The 19,529-nt window shown below is 44.4% G+C and overlaps 1 protein-coding gene and 1 non-coding gene across 20 annotated transcripts; one reads left to right on the top strand and one right to left on the bottom strand.

Annotated features, from left to right (window-relative positions):
- Positions 1–6,570: 6,570 nt before the first annotated feature.
- On the bottom strand, positions 6,571–6,652 carry TRNAS-AGA. Its single transcript has one exon. It is a non-coding gene; the product is annotated as a tRNA-Ser (tRNA).
- LOC120665846 (mediator of RNA polymerase II transcription subunit 15a-like) lies at positions 6,609–19,509 on the top strand. 19 transcript variants are annotated; one of them, XR_005671434.1, is made up of 11 exons: positions 6,723–6,874; positions 7,014–7,067; positions 7,171–7,461; positions 8,219–8,448; positions 8,690–8,915; positions 9,630–9,822; positions 9,895–10,527; positions 11,874–11,990; positions 16,682–16,781; positions 16,879–16,954; positions 17,632–19,239. XR_005671434.1 is itself a non-coding variant. In XM_039945555.1 (8 exons), exons 5-8 carry the CDS (start codon positions 11,930–11,932, stop codon positions 18,555–18,557), a joined length of 1,152 nt encoding a protein of 383 aa, XP_039801489.1. In that variant the 5' UTR covers positions 6,758–6,874; positions 7,014–7,067; positions 7,171–7,461; positions 8,219–10,142; positions 11,874–11,929; the 3' UTR covers positions 18,558–19,239. The 19 variants fall into 19 exon arrangements, 12 of the variants coding, with proteins under 12 accessions (XP_039801510.1, XP_039801518.1, XP_039801529.1 ...); XR_005671423.1 differs by having other exon boundaries at positions 8,219–9,546; positions 9,630–10,527; XR_005671421.1 differs by having other exon boundaries at positions 8,219–10,527.
- The last annotated feature ends 20 nt before the right edge of the window (positions 19,510–19,529 follow it).

Genomic DNA, 19,529 nt, shown 5'->3' with positions numbered 1-19,529 from the left:
AGTGAAGACCTGCTTCGCCTGCGTACGATGCCTAGGAGGCGCTAGCCCCTGATCCCACCTGCCTGGGCTATAATCATTGTTTCTAGTATGTATCATTAAAGGGTGAAAGTATGAGTAACTCTCTCCTGTCCTCCTCTCTCTAGTAGCATAGGATTCCTTCACTCCACAATAATCAGCAGTTTGAGCTTCCAGGGTAGAATAATCCTCTTTTTTCTATAATTGTCTTTTTTTTCCTCCCAACTTGCTTTGGACTATGCAAGGTTCTGAATAGAGATCAAATGAGGCATGGTGAAAGTCTTTGCTGTTGTTTTTTGTGCTTGCAAACTAAAACATGAATTTCTCCATTTTTCATAACTAATGTAAAGGGATTTTTCATGAAAAATCCCTTTCATTAGTTATGATCAATTATATCCAGACAGGCCCGGTCTGTAGCACTATCCAAGTGATGAGCATGCATGCCAATGACAATTACAACTTCTTTGATGTTTTAGCACCAGAAAATGTTGTTGTAATTTGCTTTCCATACATGTATTGCTCCTTTCATACTCAATTGACACAGTACTGCATGTAATATTTATTTAAAAACGAATGCATTTAATTTATATGCACACTGCAATTCTCTTTGACTGGTTCCACATATTCAAGGGATGCAAGTGCTACAGAGACTAGTCCGTTCGAACTACTTTGCAACGGATCGATGCATGGTTGTATGGTGGCTGTCTCGTTTGGATGATGCCATTACTTGCTGCTAGGTGTAGAGATATACAGGTTTCTCTTGAATATTTATGTCTTGTGAATGGCAGCTCAATTGTGGCCATTATGTTTGGGAACAAGCTGCAGGAAAACCAGGAGTTCTGTATTTAATCTGGTCAAAACATTCAGATCGTCAGACAAAGAGTCGACGACGTATTGGCTCAAGCTCAAAGGCTTCATTTTGAAATTTTCGGTGACCATCCTGCAGCTATCTCCAAATCTTGGTTCAGTTAGATCTTCTAGCATCGAATCCTCTAACGTACGAATGTTATAATCATTTGATATTAGTAAACATCATAACATCACGGTGCATGCCTGTGCACCGAGTTTTTGCAAACAAGGAAGTTGTGAGTTGTGACCGGTGTAGATACGTTGACGGCAAGTCGCAGGGGCCGACGATGAAGATGATGGTACCGTGCGATGGTTGACATAGAAGGAAGAGGAACTGTGATGACGAAATTGAGCAGTCGCATGGTTTGCTTCCAAAAAACCTTATTCACCTCCCTAAAGGTGAATAGTTTATTAGGAGATTTGTTATTTCGTTCGTTTGTGCATGCCGATGCTTGGTATGTGGTAGACTACGGCGGCAACAGTTGATTAGATAGGCATCCAGCTATTGATTATTCCTTTACCTGCAGTAAAAGGCGCTTTCATCCTCCGACCTAACCCTTCAGAGAGAGAGAGAGGTTCCTAGGATCACTAAATTAAGAAACTACTACATAGGTTAGAACATAAATACTAACATGGCTGGTGAGTGGACTCAGTGGACCTCAAGACTGGGCCGGGAGACAGTATTAGGGAGAACACAGTCGTTCATTGTAGCACATTTCAAGATCCATTAGGTGTACTCTTATTTTCAAAAATAAGTTTCTAGACAGCTTGTGTGCTATCATATTGGAGTAAAATATTGTGTGTGGAGATATAATCTTAATTAGGAGTAGGAGGTATGGAGAAAATAGGATACAGGACGCTGAGGTCTTTATACCACAAATCAGTGAGGAATCTCTCCATCTCTTTCAACCGCACAGAGCACGACTAAGGTATTGGTCATTCTGGGTGTATCTTGCCTGTTTTGGCCTTGTTTTGTATCACTTTTGGCGGCAGTCAGCAGCGATTCTCTGAATCTAACTGCCCTGAAAATCTGCAGTCCATATAATCTGCTGGAAGAACAAGCTGAGAGTTTGGGCTATTTGGCAACCTTTATTAGGAAATTATAGTGAAACTCTGTTACCATACTCTTCAGAGTACTCTCTTTGGAAACATGGATTCACTCAGTTCATGTCTCTAGTTTGAACAAAACAAAAATTAAAGAAAGACTACAGACAGCTTTGAACTTTTGTTTTGTCTCATTTGTACTGTTCTGAAATCAGTTGTGGTTACTGTTTAGAAATTATTAGAGACTTTAAATCCCATCCATTTAAAGGATGTGTCTAGTGCTTGGTCAGTGAGCTAGAATCCTCATAACATAAATATCTCATAAGAAATTTTACATTTTTTTGTTGGTATAAATAGTATCCGCACTCTATAATGCAGTTCAGATGCAAAAGAGCTAAACTCCAAGAGCTATTAGTCTAGTCAACTACTTCTGTGCATGAAAGTAGGGATGTAAACGAATCGAATACTAACGGATATTACTGATATCGTATTTATTTTCATATTTTTGTTCGAATATGGAGTCAAATACGAATAATGTTAGTTTTCGCCGGATAAGATTATAATGGATATCGACATCATAAAATATATAAATTTTAGTATCCAGATACGGATCGGTTATGGATATTGAATATTCGGAATCGGATACGGACGAATAAAAACTCTTCCAAACCGGATCGAATTCAAATACGGTCGGAAAATATCAGTATCATTTACATCCCTACATAAAAGTGTTATTTCATTGATTAACATATTGATTTGTGGCAAACATTGGAACCATTGTCCTAGAAGTACAGTGTTTATAGTATATGATTCTATTGGAGAAAAGGAGATACTAGCACCAGCTATCCATCACTGGACCTCATTGCATTGCATTAAAGTAGTCGCATGACTGACAAAACGGTAATGGCTTGTGCAGTTTGATTGGTTCCTCTCTCTTCATATCCCTTCGTTGCAGCATTGCGTGTGCATGACATCATGAGCAAGATGAACACAGTGCAATTGGTTCTTGATGATAAAGGTTGTAAAAGGAGGCTCCTAAATAAATTTTTGCCATAGGGATAGAGGCCTTTGAAGCGTAGGCGGAGCCACCGGTATGGCGAGCCATGGCGGCCACCATACCTAGCTGGCGACGACCCCCTAGGGAAGAAGATAAGAATTCGATTTGGGCCTTTAAGTAGTTGGGCCAGCGTGAGCCCATCACAAGCCTATTGGCAAATAAAAGACGAACCGTCATACACACTCATATACTGCCTGAAGTTTGCCAGACGGAGGCACCGACGCGGCGGCGTCCTCGCCCGTCACCCCTACTCCTTCTGACTCCGCTCGTCGCCAGTCTCAGCGCCCACGCCGCCCAGACGTCCTCTAGGTCGCTTCATGCGCACCTCAGTTAGCGCTGCTCGCTTGCACGGATGGAGAGCAGAGCCGAGCAAGGCCAGTGGCCACGCCGCAGCGCGTGATGGAGGCGGACCGGGATAGGGAGCCAGCTAATCCTCCTCAAAACGTTGATGGCGCTTTCAAGCCTTGAAACATCGGAGGATGAATCTTCCTCGGACAGCTCTCCGTACTAGTGCTTGTACAGTTTATTCATCTAATCATCTGCTTACCAATGCCTAATATTTTCTTACTATATATATATATATATTAAATTTATGCATATTCAATGACTATGTTTTTTTATAGGTTCACCATAGGTAGATTTTGATCCGGGCTTCACCACTGCTAACAGACAGTAGCTAGCAGCAAATACTCTTTCTTCACTCACTGACTCACATACATGCGAGCATTTGAAGGACTCATATTAGGTTCAACAGGGGACATGAAACAGAGGCACTGTACCAGATTAAAACAGAGGAGCTAAAAGCAGGGAGATGCATGCATTCTGTTTCAATTGACATTCAATACCTAAGTGCTGTAGTTTTCTAGACTAGAGACTTTTTGTGTTGCTACAACTACAATGGACTGAAGCTCTGCTGTTCCTGTTGCTGTTGCTGCAAACATTTAGTCCAGGATAGGAGTGTTGCCTATTGTTTCATTTCATTTGGTTGGATTTGTGAAGTTAACTACGATAATTCTTCACCATTATTACTTTTTTTCCAAGAAATAGAATGAAAAATCAATGCTCCATATGCATGCTTCGCGTTCGATGAAATCATACAAGTTAATTATTTTGACACATTACAATTGAATAGTCAATGTTTATTCTATGTACATACAGCACTAAATAATGACGAATTACTTAGTGTCCAATGTGTTAAGAGAGTCCAGCCTAGTAGAATGCATAACACATCCATTGTGTTGCGCTGATCGAGCAGAAAGGCAAACTAGCTGCTCTGGGACTATTTCTGGTCCTCTTGATATATAGATGAATCACGTTCTATACAGCTGCATATTTACATATTTTCTCCATTTATATGTAACTGGCACTAACTACATGTAATAGTACAGCAGTTATTTCTTTGTTTTTTCTTTGAAAAATACCCTCATTTATATGTGCACTTCACTTCTCATCACCTCATCCACATTCTATTGTGGCACTAGCATTCATATAGGAGATGGAAGAGTAGGACCGTAGGAGTGGAGAGGTAGTCCCAAGGCTATGTCAAGGCTAGCTGCTATAGAAAATAGGAGGGGAAGGCATCAGGAACTCCAACGATGATAAAGGGACACAACTGCTACCGAGCGCAAATCCAACCCCTTGCCACAAATGGGAGCACATCAATTGGCTCTCTGATCTGTACGGTACCATATTAGTTGCTGCCGCATGTTGAAGAAACGGTCCCTCTTGAACAATCATCTCTTGTGACCGGCCCGTAGCTTGGTTGTGGACAGTGTTTGCATGACTGACCTCTGAACCAGGAGGTGTGAATTCAGTTTCGCCATGACATTCAGTTTAGTTGGTATGACAAGAGTGGGCCTGTATCAGCTTCGTTTTCAAACGTGCCATGACCCACCTGCAGCTATCTCCATTCTTCAAGTCATGGTTCAGTTATTAGCTCTAAATTCTGTCATTCTCAATTGCTAAACACTACTTCTTTTCCCTTCACTGTATTGCTGATGCTTGGAACTATAAGAGCCCGAACCTACTTCTATAGGAGTTTGAGTAAGTAGCACAGTACTCGAACCAGTCATCAATTCAGTCAGTGATGTGCATGTGCATGCACGCTGATGTCTCGCTTAGAATGTTGTTGTTGCATGCGTCCATTTTCAAGTTGATTAAGATTATCTTTTTCTAATTTTTGCTTGATTAGCCTTTCCTCATGCCTTCCATTGTCATCCTCTTCATCTTGTTACGTGTACAGCGCACACTAAATGTTTTCGTCAGACACGATTACGAACGTGCATTGATGATGCCTTATTATGAGCCTGCACATTAACAAGCAATAAAAAAATAAATGGAGGAAGGCAACCAGTATAAAAGCAGGGGACATGAAACAGAGTTACTGTACCATATTAAGACAGAGGAGCGCAAAGCAGGGAGATGCATAAGCTTTTCATTTATTCAGGGTCACATATATACACGCCGCGGGGGGTCATCCCAATTTACAGACCATTTGGTTGTTGCATGTTGCTTTATTTCATTTGGTTGGATTTGTGAAGTTGACTACGATAATTCTTCAATAATGGAAATTAGGAGGTATGAATCACCATCATTACCCTTTTTTTCTTCCAAGAAATAGAATGAAAAATCAATGCTCCATATGCGTTAAGAGAGCCCAGCCCAGTAGAATGCATAACGCATCCATTGCGTTGCGCTGATCCAGCGGAAAAGCAAACTAGCCGCTTTGGGACTATTTCTGGCCAAGAATTTTTACAATGATTGAGAAAAATAATAGATGAATCACGTCCTATATATACAGCTACATATTTTCTTCGTGAGAAATTTTATGGTGGTTGAAAAAAATAAAAACCATCCATCAAGAAGAATTGTCCGGTGAGAAAATAGGAGGTACCTAGAGGAAGATACCGAGGTACGAAAACTAGTGGGACCGGTAAAAAAAAGACGCTTATTTTAATTAACTTTGTTCGTAATGAAGAAAGGATAGATGTGGAATTTCACTTAACTACTATGCGATTGGCTGGGACTATAATTCGCGAGGGAGGGATCGGAGGCCAAGAGAGGAAGGGGGAGCTAATCGAGGAAAAGAGCACGATGCAGTAGATGGCTAGCGATAATGTCTTATGAGCCTGCACATTAATAAGCAAACAAAATAAATAAATAAATAAATAGAGGAAGACATGCAGAGACCACAGCTGAAGAAACACACCTAGAAACTAGACCTGGGCATCCTCCGGGCCGGGTCGGGTTCGGGTCGGGCCAAAAAATGCCCGGTGTTTTTTCTAGCGGCCCGTGCCCGACCCGACCCGGTGGCCGGGCCGTAAAATTGAGCCCGCACCCGACCCGATAGCCAGTCGGGTCGGGTCGGGTCGGGCCTATGTAAAATGTCGGGTTCCTTCGGGTTTCGGGTCAAAATTTTTAGCCCGTGCCCGGCCCGTCAGTCATACTGGGTCAAAAATTTTGACCCGAGCCCGCCCATCAAACTCTTCGGGTCGGGTCGGGTTATTTTCGGGCGGGTTCGTCGGGTCGGGCAGCCCATGCCCAGGTCTACTAGAAACCACAATTGACGCCTTTACGGGAAGCAAAAGATAAAAATAAGATTGAAACGTGGTCGGCAGGATTCGAACCTTCGCGGGCAAAGCCCACATGATTTCTAGTCATGCCCGGTAACCACTCCGGCACGACCACCGTTGATGGCGATTTATTTCTCGCCCTCAATCTCTATTATCCGATACGCCAGGAAGGCCACAAAATCTGCGACGCTGTGAACGAGAACCGCAGCGCCGCAATCCCGCAGGAGAGACCCATCATCGGCGTCAGCGGCATGGCGGCGGCGCAGCCTTCCTCCTCCCGTTCGCTGGCTCCGCCCCTCCGCTGCCGCCTCGTCTTCGACCGCCGCTACGGCTGGATGTAAGAGAAACACACAAATCCCAGCTGCTCTCTCTCTCTCTCTCTCTCTCTGTTCCTCTTCCGCCGCCAAGATCTGTTTCAGTGCTCTCACCCGCCCCCGCGCTGCTCCCCCCCCCCCCCCCCCCCCCCCCCCCCGCAGCTTCGACGAGTGGACGGACCCCGCCGACCAATCCCTCTCCGGCGGCCGCCGAATGTAAGTGCCTACCCACTCGCGCCCTTCCTCCCGAGTTCGTTTTGTTCCCCAATCTTGTAGCCTGCACTGCGCAGAAACTCCTGCCCTGCCTGCTGCGTTTCAGGTTCTGCGCGGTGACGATGGCGCGGTCGCTGGTGACCGCCGCGGCGTCCTCGGTAACATTGTCTCGCCGACGAGTTGGACTATAAGCTGAATCTGTTATCTTTGCCTGATTGCCGTGTGGGGCTGCCGTTGTAGAATGGATTGGAGAAATCTAGTTTTTGCCATGGCATGTTTGCCGGTTAGTATGTTCCTATTGGGGATTTCCAGTTACGGTATGAGCTTTGCTCATCTGAATTCTGGATTCTGGAATGGGCTTGCGATTGCTTCCTGCCTGGATGTTCCGATTTATAGGGTATGCTAATAGAACTTGTCGTTGTACAATATCAATTTATTGGTAGATTTTTTGATGCTTTGGGTAAGCTGGCCAACATCTCCAACAGTAGGTCTGTGATTTGTTTGCTAGGTGGAGTTGTTAAGTTGGGGTGGTGATATGAGGTCAGAAATTTCATATGTAGTATGATATATTCTGTTTAATATGATGAATATTGACCTATTCCCTTCCATCACCGTAGCTGAGAAGGTTGTTGTTTCATTCAAGAATCTGAAAATTAATGTAAATTTAATTGGGATACTGTGATGAAATTTTTTTTAAAGGTAACTCCATCTTTCATGGCTCCCAATAGATGTGCTGGGCACATTTTATTTGAGGTCACAACTCTATGCAAGATTAAATTCTTTCCTGATGAGAGGCCTTATATTTAGAGTGGTTAGCATATTGATAGGTATGACTGCATAACGAAAACTCACCAGATGAACTGAACATGATCCACTTATATAAACAATACTCAAATGTGTAGTCGTGCCGATCAACAATTTCTAGAGATGCAAAATCAGTCATGTTGGTAGCATGCATTTCCTTATATTTTTCTTTTATGCCAATTCATTATAGCATTCACTGGATGTACTGTTATTATGGACTCTTCAATATGTCTACTATGAAGGTTACCCTTAAATTAGTAAGAAGAAAGAGAAAGAAAAAATCAATTTTGCTATGCTTTTATCATCCTCGTGGAGTCGTGGTATCTAAATGCAAATTTGTTCTTTCACAGATTAGCTATGCTTCATGTTCGGTTGGCAGAGTTCTTCAATCCCCCAAAAGTCTCTCTCTGCCAGCATATATCCCTAGCCTGGCATTTAACAAGAAGCATCAAGCATGGTTACGTGAACTTGAAAACTCTGCAGTTATTGCTGATCTCAAGTTATTAAACTGTAGTACTCATTTTGCGTTGGAATGCATGACAACAGATTGCCTCTGCTTGACAAGGCAGCATGATCTTCTGTAAGCAAAGTTTTGAATGTTATGTCACTTCTTAAAAAAGTATAGTTATCTATATATGCTTTTGTTCTTTACTGCAGCTTGATGACACAATTATTTACTGGTATGTTTATCTTCATGGAAGTGGAAGTTTCTTCTACATTCTATCTACAAAACTGCTAGATCCAAAGTTTCTTGTTTATGTCCAGAGTGCAGAAGTTGTGACACTCCATGATCCCTGACCATTCATCTTGATCATTTCCAGTCAATCACTTGCGATCATTCAGCTCCAGTGATCTGAGTCAGCCTCGAGGCATTTGGCCCTGTTGGAAATAGATGTCTACTGAAGCCGGTCGAAGTAAACCATGTCAAACTCAAAAGTGAAGGCACCCTACTCAGCCGGTTAGCATCTGAGTTGCCTGCCTACTGTTGTGGAATAATAGGTCTCCTAGCATCAGTCTGAGCTACATTTTCCTGTAGATTCAGACAAGGTATGGACACAACATGTCATTCTTTGGTATGAAGTGTTGACGTGCAGAGGTATTTTCCATATGGCTGATAGGACTATATATTAGTGCCTGCTGGTCCATGTTTGGTTGCGGGTTCAATACGTGTCCTAGCTAGTACAGGCTGAGATTAGTTGTCTGTCCTAAGAGTACAACTATAAAAGTAGATGACATGTAGTCGGTGGAAATGAAATCGGCAGAGTTGCTACAGGTCCCGGAGTCATGCCCATAAAAATGATCGCTACCGTCTGTAACCGGAAGGTCCCGGGTTCGAGCCCCAGCCTCTGCACATTTGTGTGGGTAAGGCTTGGGGCTTAAAAACAACCCTTCCCCAGACCCCGCACAGTGCGGGAAGCCTACGGCACTGGGTACGCCCTTTTTTTACAGCAAGGTCGGTTCTTCCGTAGAATTCATCTTATGACCTATTTGCAGGTGTGCATTAAAGACATTACTAATGTAGAAGTAGGAGGCATTGGGAAATGAATAGTAGCTGGAGCCGGGTCAGCTCAAGCTTGTCCGCGATTCTCTCCAGTACTAGTGCATTGTTTCATGTTTGGTTGCATGGCTCAGTAGAGCCTGCTGGTTTCACTTTGCTGTGTTTGGTTTACTTCCACCCGTGAGTGCCATCACCACATCTTTCAACTCCTCTCTTCCGTGTAGCCAGTGGTGGCCGCTTCACCTCCTTCCTCGTGCGCGCAGGAACTCGGTCGCCGCGAGGGGGGCTCTGGCATGCTCCGCCGGCCTCGTGGGCGAGGTCCTCCGGCGCGAGGTGTGGTTGAGCGAGGAGCAGGCCAAGAGAAGCGCAGGAGGTAAGGAGCGGTGAGAAGAGGAATGCGAGCGGAGCGTTGAAGGCTTGAGCAGGCTGGACTTTGACTTAGCTAATATGATACAGGTAAGTAATACGGGAATTGCAGTCCAGAAGATCTGTTTTGCACTAGCTAAGCTTGACTAAAGGGCTTTACAGATAACCAAACAAAAAGAAGATGCATTGTGCTTGGCCAGGCCTTATGCACCTATCCAAGCACAACATAATTAAGCTACTACATCTTGGGATCACATGAGTGGAACAACAGGAAACCGCACGTCAGCGTGAATATCCGCTCTTCATTTTTACAGGGCATCTATGATATTGATATGTTTTTTCTACAGCGTCAGCCGGAGCAGAGCACGTCTAGCCTGTATTTGGGATCTATGTTAACTCTGAGTTTCACGGTGAGGCAATAACAAAATGAATTTAAGTCTCGCCAGAATTACATCTCACCTTTTGAACTCTCCAGAGATGGCTGTTATATTAAGAAGGAATGTCCTTGCCTCATTTTGGATTAGCTAGCTAGGGAACAGAGGTCACGAATTAATCAAATTTTCTCAGATCAGGCTGAACCATAACCAAGAAAACATCAAAATACATTCCTCTTTTGTTCTTACAAAACATGGCGTGCTTTGTTCTTAGTTGTAGCTAAACTGACGTGATGGCATCGGGTTTCTTAAAGACATCTTGCTCCTCCTCGCACCACAGCGCTCGGCGCCTCCGGAGGCACCAGGTCTCCCCTGGCGAATTTGCAACAACAACAACAACAACATAGCCTTTTAATCCCAAGTAAGTTGGAGTAGGCTCCAAATTGCTTATCTCAATATTGGTTTGATCATACAAGTTCATGCTTCCTGTGTCTCTTTTCGTATGCTCTAGTTGTGATGTCCCTGAAGCTAGCTTGATACATCCATAGACTTTTTTAAACTAAGCATGATGTTTAGATTAAATAGCCTGCTTAATTTAATCTAATAAGATATGGCGTCGAGTTTGAAAATATTCGCCATTTCACCCAATTTTTGTACAACCCACCGTGCTTAATTGCACACTTTGCTTTATTTATTGGACACAGCTAACTTACGGCTGGCCGTAAATTAGCTGGTCGTACAACCCAATTTTTCGGAAAGTAAAAACAGAATAGCTTTCTAGCTTTCTATTTTAAGCAATCAAATCTCGTGTCGCCCGCACTGTCGCTGCAGGCATGCTGCCACCCCGCTGCACACGAATGCATATCTGCACTTGAACTGCTGATAATTTTGGTCAAGCAACATCTCACAAATTCTTTGGCAGCCTTATATATACTTCAAGCTATTTTGTGTCATAGTTCTGTACAAAAGCAACCTAATCTGGTTTACTTATCCATTACAATTTGAAGTATTTGTATTCTCTGGACACAACCATATGAGCTGCAAATGCAATGATCATACTAATTCGGATCTTGCAAGCAATTAATTCTAATCTGGAGACTATGATATGATGTTTGTGCATTTGCACTACATCACAAGCAATTCACCAATAATGACTGCACATTTGCTCCCCTTCATGACCTGCAATGCATTTAAGAAAAGAATATAATACACAATGAACATGCACAATCATAAGATGGGAATGATGAACATCAGATTTTAGACATTGATAGACATAACATCCCCCGTTGATAGACATAACACTAGAATGAATAATTTGCTAGTTGATTTAGTATCTAATGATGCAGTTGCAGCTGTGGCGCAAGCACAATAATTTGTGCTGATGCTTCTAGTATTATTGCCTATCAAAGAATAATATTATTGCCTAATTCCTACCAATATTATTGCCTAGTTGTGAAAAATACTTCTAGTATTTGATATATTTGCCTACTGGAAAGTATTGACATGCTTCTAGTATTTGAAATATTTGCCTACTGGAAAGTATTGAAATGCTTCTAGTATTTGATGTATTTGCCTACTGGGAAATAATGAAATGCTTCTAGTAATTGATATAATTCTCTATAGGAAAGTACTGAAAATGCTTCTACTATTTGATAGAAATACCTATTGCAAAGTACTAAAATCCTTATGATGATGTGAAAAAAGAACGAGACAACCATTTCAGACCAAACTGCCTGAAATCCAAATTAACAGTGTCGCCCCTTCCAGGCTGATGGCCAGGCGTTGATCAGGACCCGCTCCCCGGCCAAACCACGAGCCCGTTGATGATGATGATGCAGCTGGCCATGGAGAAGTGCGGCGCCCAGCATCCTTGGTATTCTACAGGTTCAACTCCATCATGCCAGTTTATTTTCTGATTCAATTCAACAGTTTGACAGTAGCAGATCAAAACAAGCAAAGCTCAATTGATTAACAGATCACCTATGCAAATAAGTAACCATTTCTCCAATGATTGATATGTATAGCAATCTGAATCATATAGGATGCACTTGCAAGATGTGAAGCACTCTAATAAGTGTGAATGTCTAAAAAAATATGAAAGGAAAATATACTGATCACAATTTCTTCATCATGATATTGACAGAGCCTTTCAGAGAATATACTTTTATAAGCATAGAAAGGTGATGTGCTTAGATCTCCATAAACAGCACCAAAGCTAGAAGTAATGATTCATGAACCACTGAAATAATTTCACAAATGCTAAAACCAGAACCACGATGCACCACTAAATCCCTAGCCCCCTCACCTCGATGACGGAGATTGGAGAGCATCCATGGGGGCTCTAGAAAGGAGTGCAAAACAGAGTCAAGGTAAGAAGAAGAGAGGCCTCACCCCTTCGTAAGGGCCGGCGGTGTGGAGATCTGCTCAGCCACCATGGTTGTTGACCTCCTCCCTTTCTAGAACCCCTTGTTGTTGATGTATGCTAGCACACAAAAATGAAGGGCGGATTAGAATGCACACGCGAGGAAAATAGAGAGAGATGGGATGAAATTACATGTGCAAGTGATGCATCCGGACCTGCGACCCGTGCTCCGCCGCCGAACGACACCGCTGGCTGCCTGCACGCCACCGCCGCACACCCCCGCGCCGCTGCCCGCATGCTGCCGCACGCCGTTGCAGCTGCTCTGTGACGCCCCTCCGCACGCAGCCCCTCACGCCCCCGCATCACTGCTGAGCCCCCTCGCGCCGCACCACCGCGCGCAGCCCCTCGCGCAGCGCCGCCGCGTCCTCTTGTGCCGCCGCGCGCGGGCCCTCGCGCCCCCACATCGCCGCGGCGGCCCTGCGCGCCGTAGGTGAAGGGTGGCAGGGAGGGGAGGTGCGACGGGGTCGGGGCGGCAGAGGAGGGCCGGGAGAGAGAGAGAGAGAGATGAGAATGGGGAGAGAGGGGTGTGGAAGAGGAATAAACCGTGAGCCGATAAGCTTGTATATGCTGGTGCGACCCTACGGACATCTAAAGTTACGGCCGGCCTAAAACAAGTCATTACCTTATTTATTTGTACAACCTGTGTAGTTTGTAAGTAAACCGTGTTTGTTTTTTTAAAAAAACTATAAATGATGTTAGTTTTCTTTTTGTAGAACATGCAAGTTAACTTTAAGTTTAATGATAAGATACAACACTAACCGTGAACTTATAATTTTGAACAGTGGTGTATTTGTACGGTTTATTCATATAGTTTGTACATGTATTTAATTTTATACTTTTTGTTAGTTTTTTTGTGTAAAACTAGTATAATTTAACTGTAAGTCTCATAAACAACAACATAGCCTTTTTTCCCAAGCAAGTTGGGGTAGGCTAGAGATGAAACCCGAAAGAAATAAGTTCAAGGTTCAGGCACATTAATAGCTAGTCTCCAAGCGCTCATATCCAAAACTATCTTAACTGTAAGTCTCATATTCTCATAAAATCATCCAATTGATCTTTACATTTGATATATAATTAGATGTTTTTAAAATTCAAATGATATGTCAAAAACTTTCATGCGAGTATTTTCATCTTTGGTTTGTTATCTGACTTTTGAAATTCGCATGTTGTGGTCAAGTGTTGTAAAGATCTTCTCAAGTAGCACGAGCAGCAACCATATCGATCGATATTAGGCATTCAGTCCAACTAGAAATGCAAGCGGCTTTGCCGCGTATGGCCATGTTTTGTCTGTTTAGAGTGCAGATGGGTGTGTCAGTCATCGAATTATGATTAATTATGCTTGCTTTCAGATTATTGATTAACTAAATAAGTATGAGGTTACTGTAGTTAGTGAGAAATTGTAAAGACAGCATGTTTGCTTACAACCTTGGTGTTATAGAAAGTAATATAATATAGTATGTCTCAACCGAAGCAGTAAAATCACACCATGTTGCTTACACCTTTGGTGTCGCAGAAACTAAAATAGTAAGGCTCAGCAGAGGCACTGAACTTAATATTTGTCCCTTCCTCAAAAAAAAAAACTTAATATTTGTTCCCAAAAGATAGTTATCATTATCAATGTTATTCTATGGTGCCTACAAATATTCTGGGTGTCGAAAGCATTTTTTTCGATCAAAAGAAAGGTAAGAGCATCAGTTAGCCAAATTGTATCCAAAAGTACAAGCAAAAGCAGCGGTTCAGATTGGCGTGTCCTCAATTGATATAGGTAAGGATATATTAGCAGAGGGAAGTTGAATCAAAGTGACATGGTGGAGCACGAAGCAAAGGTCTGCACGTATGAGAAAAGGGACAAAGTTAGCGCAATCGAAGGAAGGAGGTGAGGGTAACGGGCAGTGCATATGAGCGAAGCTGAGCTAGAGCTCGTCTGCCTCCATTCTTCGCGTGGCTCTGTAGGCGCAGCGTGCGAGGTGCCGGAGCAGTAAACGTTCGCGCAGCCGAGCTTGCAGGGGTCGCTGGAGCACTCGCCCGCGCCGAGATGGCCGGGATTCAAGCGGGCGGAATGGCCGCGGACGCATCCTGCTTGCGGCGGGGTCGCCGTGGACGCTGGGGAGGGAGGCTAGGGTCGCAGGGGCTGCTGGGACGCCGGTATGGCAACGACCCGAGCGTTCGAGTTCGCCGCGGCCGCACCCCGCTTGCGAGGGTCGCCGGAGCCGCGGGGCAGTCAACCGCGCCGGAGCAGTAGAGGTGGAGGCGGGCGTCGGCAAGGGGAGGCGTAGCACTATGAGCGGATGGGGAGCGCATTAGGGATGAAGGAAGAGGGTAAAAAATGCTTTCCTCTTCTAGCTGGAACCCGGAGAGTTCACGAAGGCATTAGAACCGGGTATACAGATAAGCCACGTTGAAGGGCCAGATGACGTCAGTTTTCAATCCAACGCTGGAGGAAAAAATAGGTGACGTGGCTCAATCAAATGCTCTGGTTTGGTGCAAGAATCGTATGTAGAGATTTGGAAACTTGGGCCAGGCCATTTTGAAGCGTCTTTCTGGGCCGTCTGTACAAAACCCAAACCTAAGGCCCAACCTCAGCCCAACCTGAGGCCCAACCTCAGCCCAACCTAAAGCCAACCTGAAGGGGTCGGGATATTTTTATTAAACAATAAAATATGCTGGCTTCGTTTCATTTCCTTACTTATTTGCTCCGCCGAACCCCTCCCTTCTAAACCACCGAACCCCGATGGCTCGATCCTGAGGGAGATCAAATTGGCGCTGCTGCGCTCGAGTCGTGTGGACAATTACAAAGTGCAATAAACACCGATTATCTAGGATTGGTGAGAGAAACTCTAGACAGTACCAATTACTGTTTTGACAAACTAATTGCCTCAAGTGCCAATAAGAACACCAGTGAGAAAGGAGACGACATCAATACCACCAGTATAGATTCGATTAACTGAACAAGGCCTAAAACAAACACAACAACAAGTGCACACGAGACAAACAACACCGAAACTACACACTTCGGCCTTGCTTGGACGGCCCAACCCAATCTTCGGCCAACACCAACATACGTGGGTGCGCCGGAAATCACAACCAAACAAGGCCTACAAACTTGGTACAAAGTGCAATAAACACCTGTTCCAGACGCCGCCATGAACGATGGCTATCCATGAAGATAACTAACAAAACAAACGCATGCGTGGATGCATGACACCAACCACGAACAGGTGCTTATTGAGCTACTTGAGGAAGGAGAGCCCCCCTAGAGCGGTCACGAGCGCGAGGAAGAAGAGGGAGACCGACAGCACCACCTCGTCGATGGCGACGCGCCAGTCGTCCATGTCGCGCGGCATGGCCCAGTAGCCGAGGGACGCCTCCGCGAACCCGAAGGCGGCGACGACGCCGAGGAGGCTGTAGTAGACGAGCGCCGGAGCGCGGCCGGGCAGGCGGAGGAAGATGCCCCCGGGAGCCTTGAAGAAGACGAGCCCTAGCGCGGCCGCGAGGAGGACGACGCCGACGGAGATCAGCGCAGTCCGGAGCGCCGTCACGGTGCGCCTGGCGCCGGCGATCTTCCCTAGCACAGCGACCAGCAGCAGCGGCATTTCTGTCGATTCGAGGAACAAGTTTTTTCTGGGTTGAGCTGCTGAACGCGAGCGCAATATATAGCTCAAGGTCAGCTGTCGGCCCAACCTTGGCCCAACCGTCGTCCCAACCTCGGCCCAGCCTCGTCCCAACCTCGGCCCAGAATCGGCCCAGCCTCGTCCCAACCTCGGCCCAACCTATTCCCAACCTGAGGCCCAACCTCGGCCCAACCTCCCCATTTGCCAATCCCATTCGTACGTTGACCTCCTTCGTCCTCTTCCTCCCGAGCTCTCCTCGGCAGCCGCAAATCGAAGCTCCGCGACTCCAACTCAGATCAAATCAATCGAGTTCTTACAGGAGAAGAGGCGCGCCGCACATGGACAGCCTCAACCCAGCCGCCGCCGCCGCCGCCTCCTCCAGTGGCGATTGGCGGCTCCAGCTGAATCCAAATGCACGCCCCGCGATGCGCAGTACAATGTAACAACTTTTGATGTCGATTTTTACCTGCGGTGCAATTCTAGCCTCCTTGTTTTCGACTTCTCCCTATGGGTGCTAATACTTGTGCATCTAAATATCTAAGGTTGCAAACACTGAGGAGGTATCTGCCGGTGGAAGAGGTTAGGCGTCGATATATTGCTACCCAAATTGAAAAGCAGTGCTATAGCGCATCCGCAAACCAGGTACAACTATCCTAACTTTATCTTGGATCAGACATCGAACAGGTACTGCCACCTTTCGTCTCACACAACTTGCATCGTTTTCCTTTGCAATGCCCAGTCTGATTATTTCAAGAACATTGCTGCGGTTATCATCCATGTGGAGAAACAATACCAATACCGCCATCCAGATCAAGGTATGCTATCCATAATCCATGTGTTTATATTCCTGAAATGTTGTGGTAAGAGTAAATTGTTTTGAGGCACTATTTTTTTGTTACTACATTGGTTGTGTACCTACCTATCTGCATTTGTGGTAACAATTCATGCCTCCGTTCTAGAGAATAGACAGGGACATGAAGATGATAGATGGATCTAAATTGTTCGCATCACATTTGCATCTTTACTTCTCTTATGCATTGCTTATTGTGTCTTTCCAAGGAGAAATGTTTATATTGCTAATTTCATAGGCTATCAGAATTTGGACTTGACGTTTATTTTATGGTGTGTAAAGGGTTGCAATTGAAACGATTATGCTATGATAGATTCTGTGCGACCTAGATTTTTTTTTTCTTAAAAATAAAGAAACTAGCATTGCCCTCTTAGTTAGGGAAAGTAATTACAAAGTGCGAGAGTTGCCAAAGCAGAAGGATCAAAACTTGGGCAGGGGCCAAATGGTCAAGCTACAGAAATATGGTCAATCCTAAAAAGATTGATTACAGTGCTGTGAGTTATACTAAAGTAAGCATAGACAATCAATTGCTTCAGTATATGTATAGTGCTTCTATATATGTGCTTGTTACAGTGTCAATATTATACTATTTGTTAATTCACAAGATGTTTAATATACAATGTTGTATATTTTATAAAACAGCTCCTTCCCTCCCTCAACAAGGCAATAACCCGGCACATTCATCAGCAAGCACCTTGGTGTCTCAGCAACAGTCCCAGCAGCCTGATTCAACACTTGTACAAGCTTCTTCTCTGTCTAGTGATGATCAGAGCTCGACAGGTGACAGCCAGACATCTGGGCTGCATAATACGTCTGGGCAATCTACAATTGGACAGATGCACTGGATGGTCATTCAATCAGCTACTCAGAGTGGCATTCAACATAATCCATTGAACACTGTACAACAACCTGTGAATCAGCAGCAGCAACATCCAGAGCCCTCCATGAATCAGCAGTTTTCTGTGCAACAAATCGAGCGAGCTCAACAGTCTTTGCCACAACCGGCAACAGGAGAGCTGTCAAATTTACACCCAAATCAGCCAAATAATCTTTTGAATCAGCATGAAACACAGGACTGTATGCAGCCACAGCACCAAGAATATACAGCCTTTCACAGTAAAGATAATCTCTCGGGGAATGCTCAACCATCGCCTTCACGCAGTGAATTCAGTGGGAATGAGGACTTAAACTTTTGGTTGCGCTGTCCACTTCTGAGTCCATATTCCCAGCTTCCTCAACCCTGGCTTGGAAACTATGGATTCAGTGAGGAGGAGGACACATTCTCTATCTCAGAATATCCCCAGGATCAAGAGATGAATAATGGTGATGAGGAGGACGACACATTCTCTATCTCAGAATATCTCCAGGATCAAGAGATGAATATTGGTGATGAGGTTGCCAACACTGATGGTGTTCCTCTTCCTCCACCACAGAAGGATGGATGCTTTGACAGCACTGGATTGGCTGCCATGGAGGTCCCAAATGCTGTCTTCATGACTGACAGGCCAACGAATCCGAAGAAGCGCAAATGTGAGGGTTCAAGTTCTTCTGCACCTGTGCTTAGATAGCCCACCTTCCCTGCTTCAGTGGATGACCACTCTTCTGTTAGTGTGTCTGCCTCCTTAGCAAATCCATAGGGGCCTTCAACTATACCATCCTGGCAGGTAAATAATCTGAAGCTGTTGGGCAAAACTAGGATGGTTCCTAAATCTGCACCCTGCTTTGGATCAGGGTAATTTGGTGAATCTGCAGCAGTTCCAAGGGTCCAACCACTTCTGCACCACCAGCAAAGCAAGAATGTTTATTCCATCAGCCTTCCCCAGAGCTCCGCATATGCTATATCTGAAGTGGCCAAATTGCTGAAAGGACTGCAAACTGCTGAAAGGACTGTGGGTTAGTCCCAGATTCAAAGTCCATGTCTTCTTCAGGATGGTGACCTTTGAAGGACATGCCAATATGCTCAATGTTTTGGGCCTCTATCATTTGCTCATTTAATTTCTTCTATATTCAAATGTTTGTCAGTCCAATTTCACCATTGATATCTCCGTATTCTATTTAGTTACTCCCGCTACAAAAACACGTGGTATTGTAAAATTAGAACCACAGAACATAGTAAGAAGGTTAGTAGGTTACTATGAAGGTTATTATGGATTCACTGGATGTACTGTTATTATGGATTCTTCAATGTGTTTATTATGAAGGTTACCCTTAACTTAGTAAGAAGAAAGAGAAAAAAAATCAATTTTGCTATGCTTTTATCATCCTCCTGGTATCTAAATGCTAATTTGTTCTTCACAGATTAACTATGCTTCATGTTCGGTTGGCAGAGTTCTTCAATCCCCAAAAGCCTCTCTCTGCCAGCATATATGCCTAGCCTGGCATTTAACAAGAAGCATCAAGCATGGTTACACGAACTTGAAAACTCTGGAGTTATTGCTGATCTCAAGTTAATAAACAGTAGTACTCATTCTGCGTTGGAATGCATGACAACGGATTGCCTCTGCTTTACAAGGCAGCATGATTTTCTGTAAGCAAAGTTT

This window comes from Panicum virgatum, chromosome 2K, assembly GCF_016808335.1.
Source record: "Panicum virgatum strain AP13 chromosome 2K, P.virgatum_v5, whole genome shotgun sequence".
Lineage (NCBI taxonomy): Eukaryota > Viridiplantae > Streptophyta > Magnoliopsida > Poales > Poaceae > Panicum > Panicum virgatum.
This window is presented reverse-complemented; position numbering and strand designations above follow the sequence as displayed.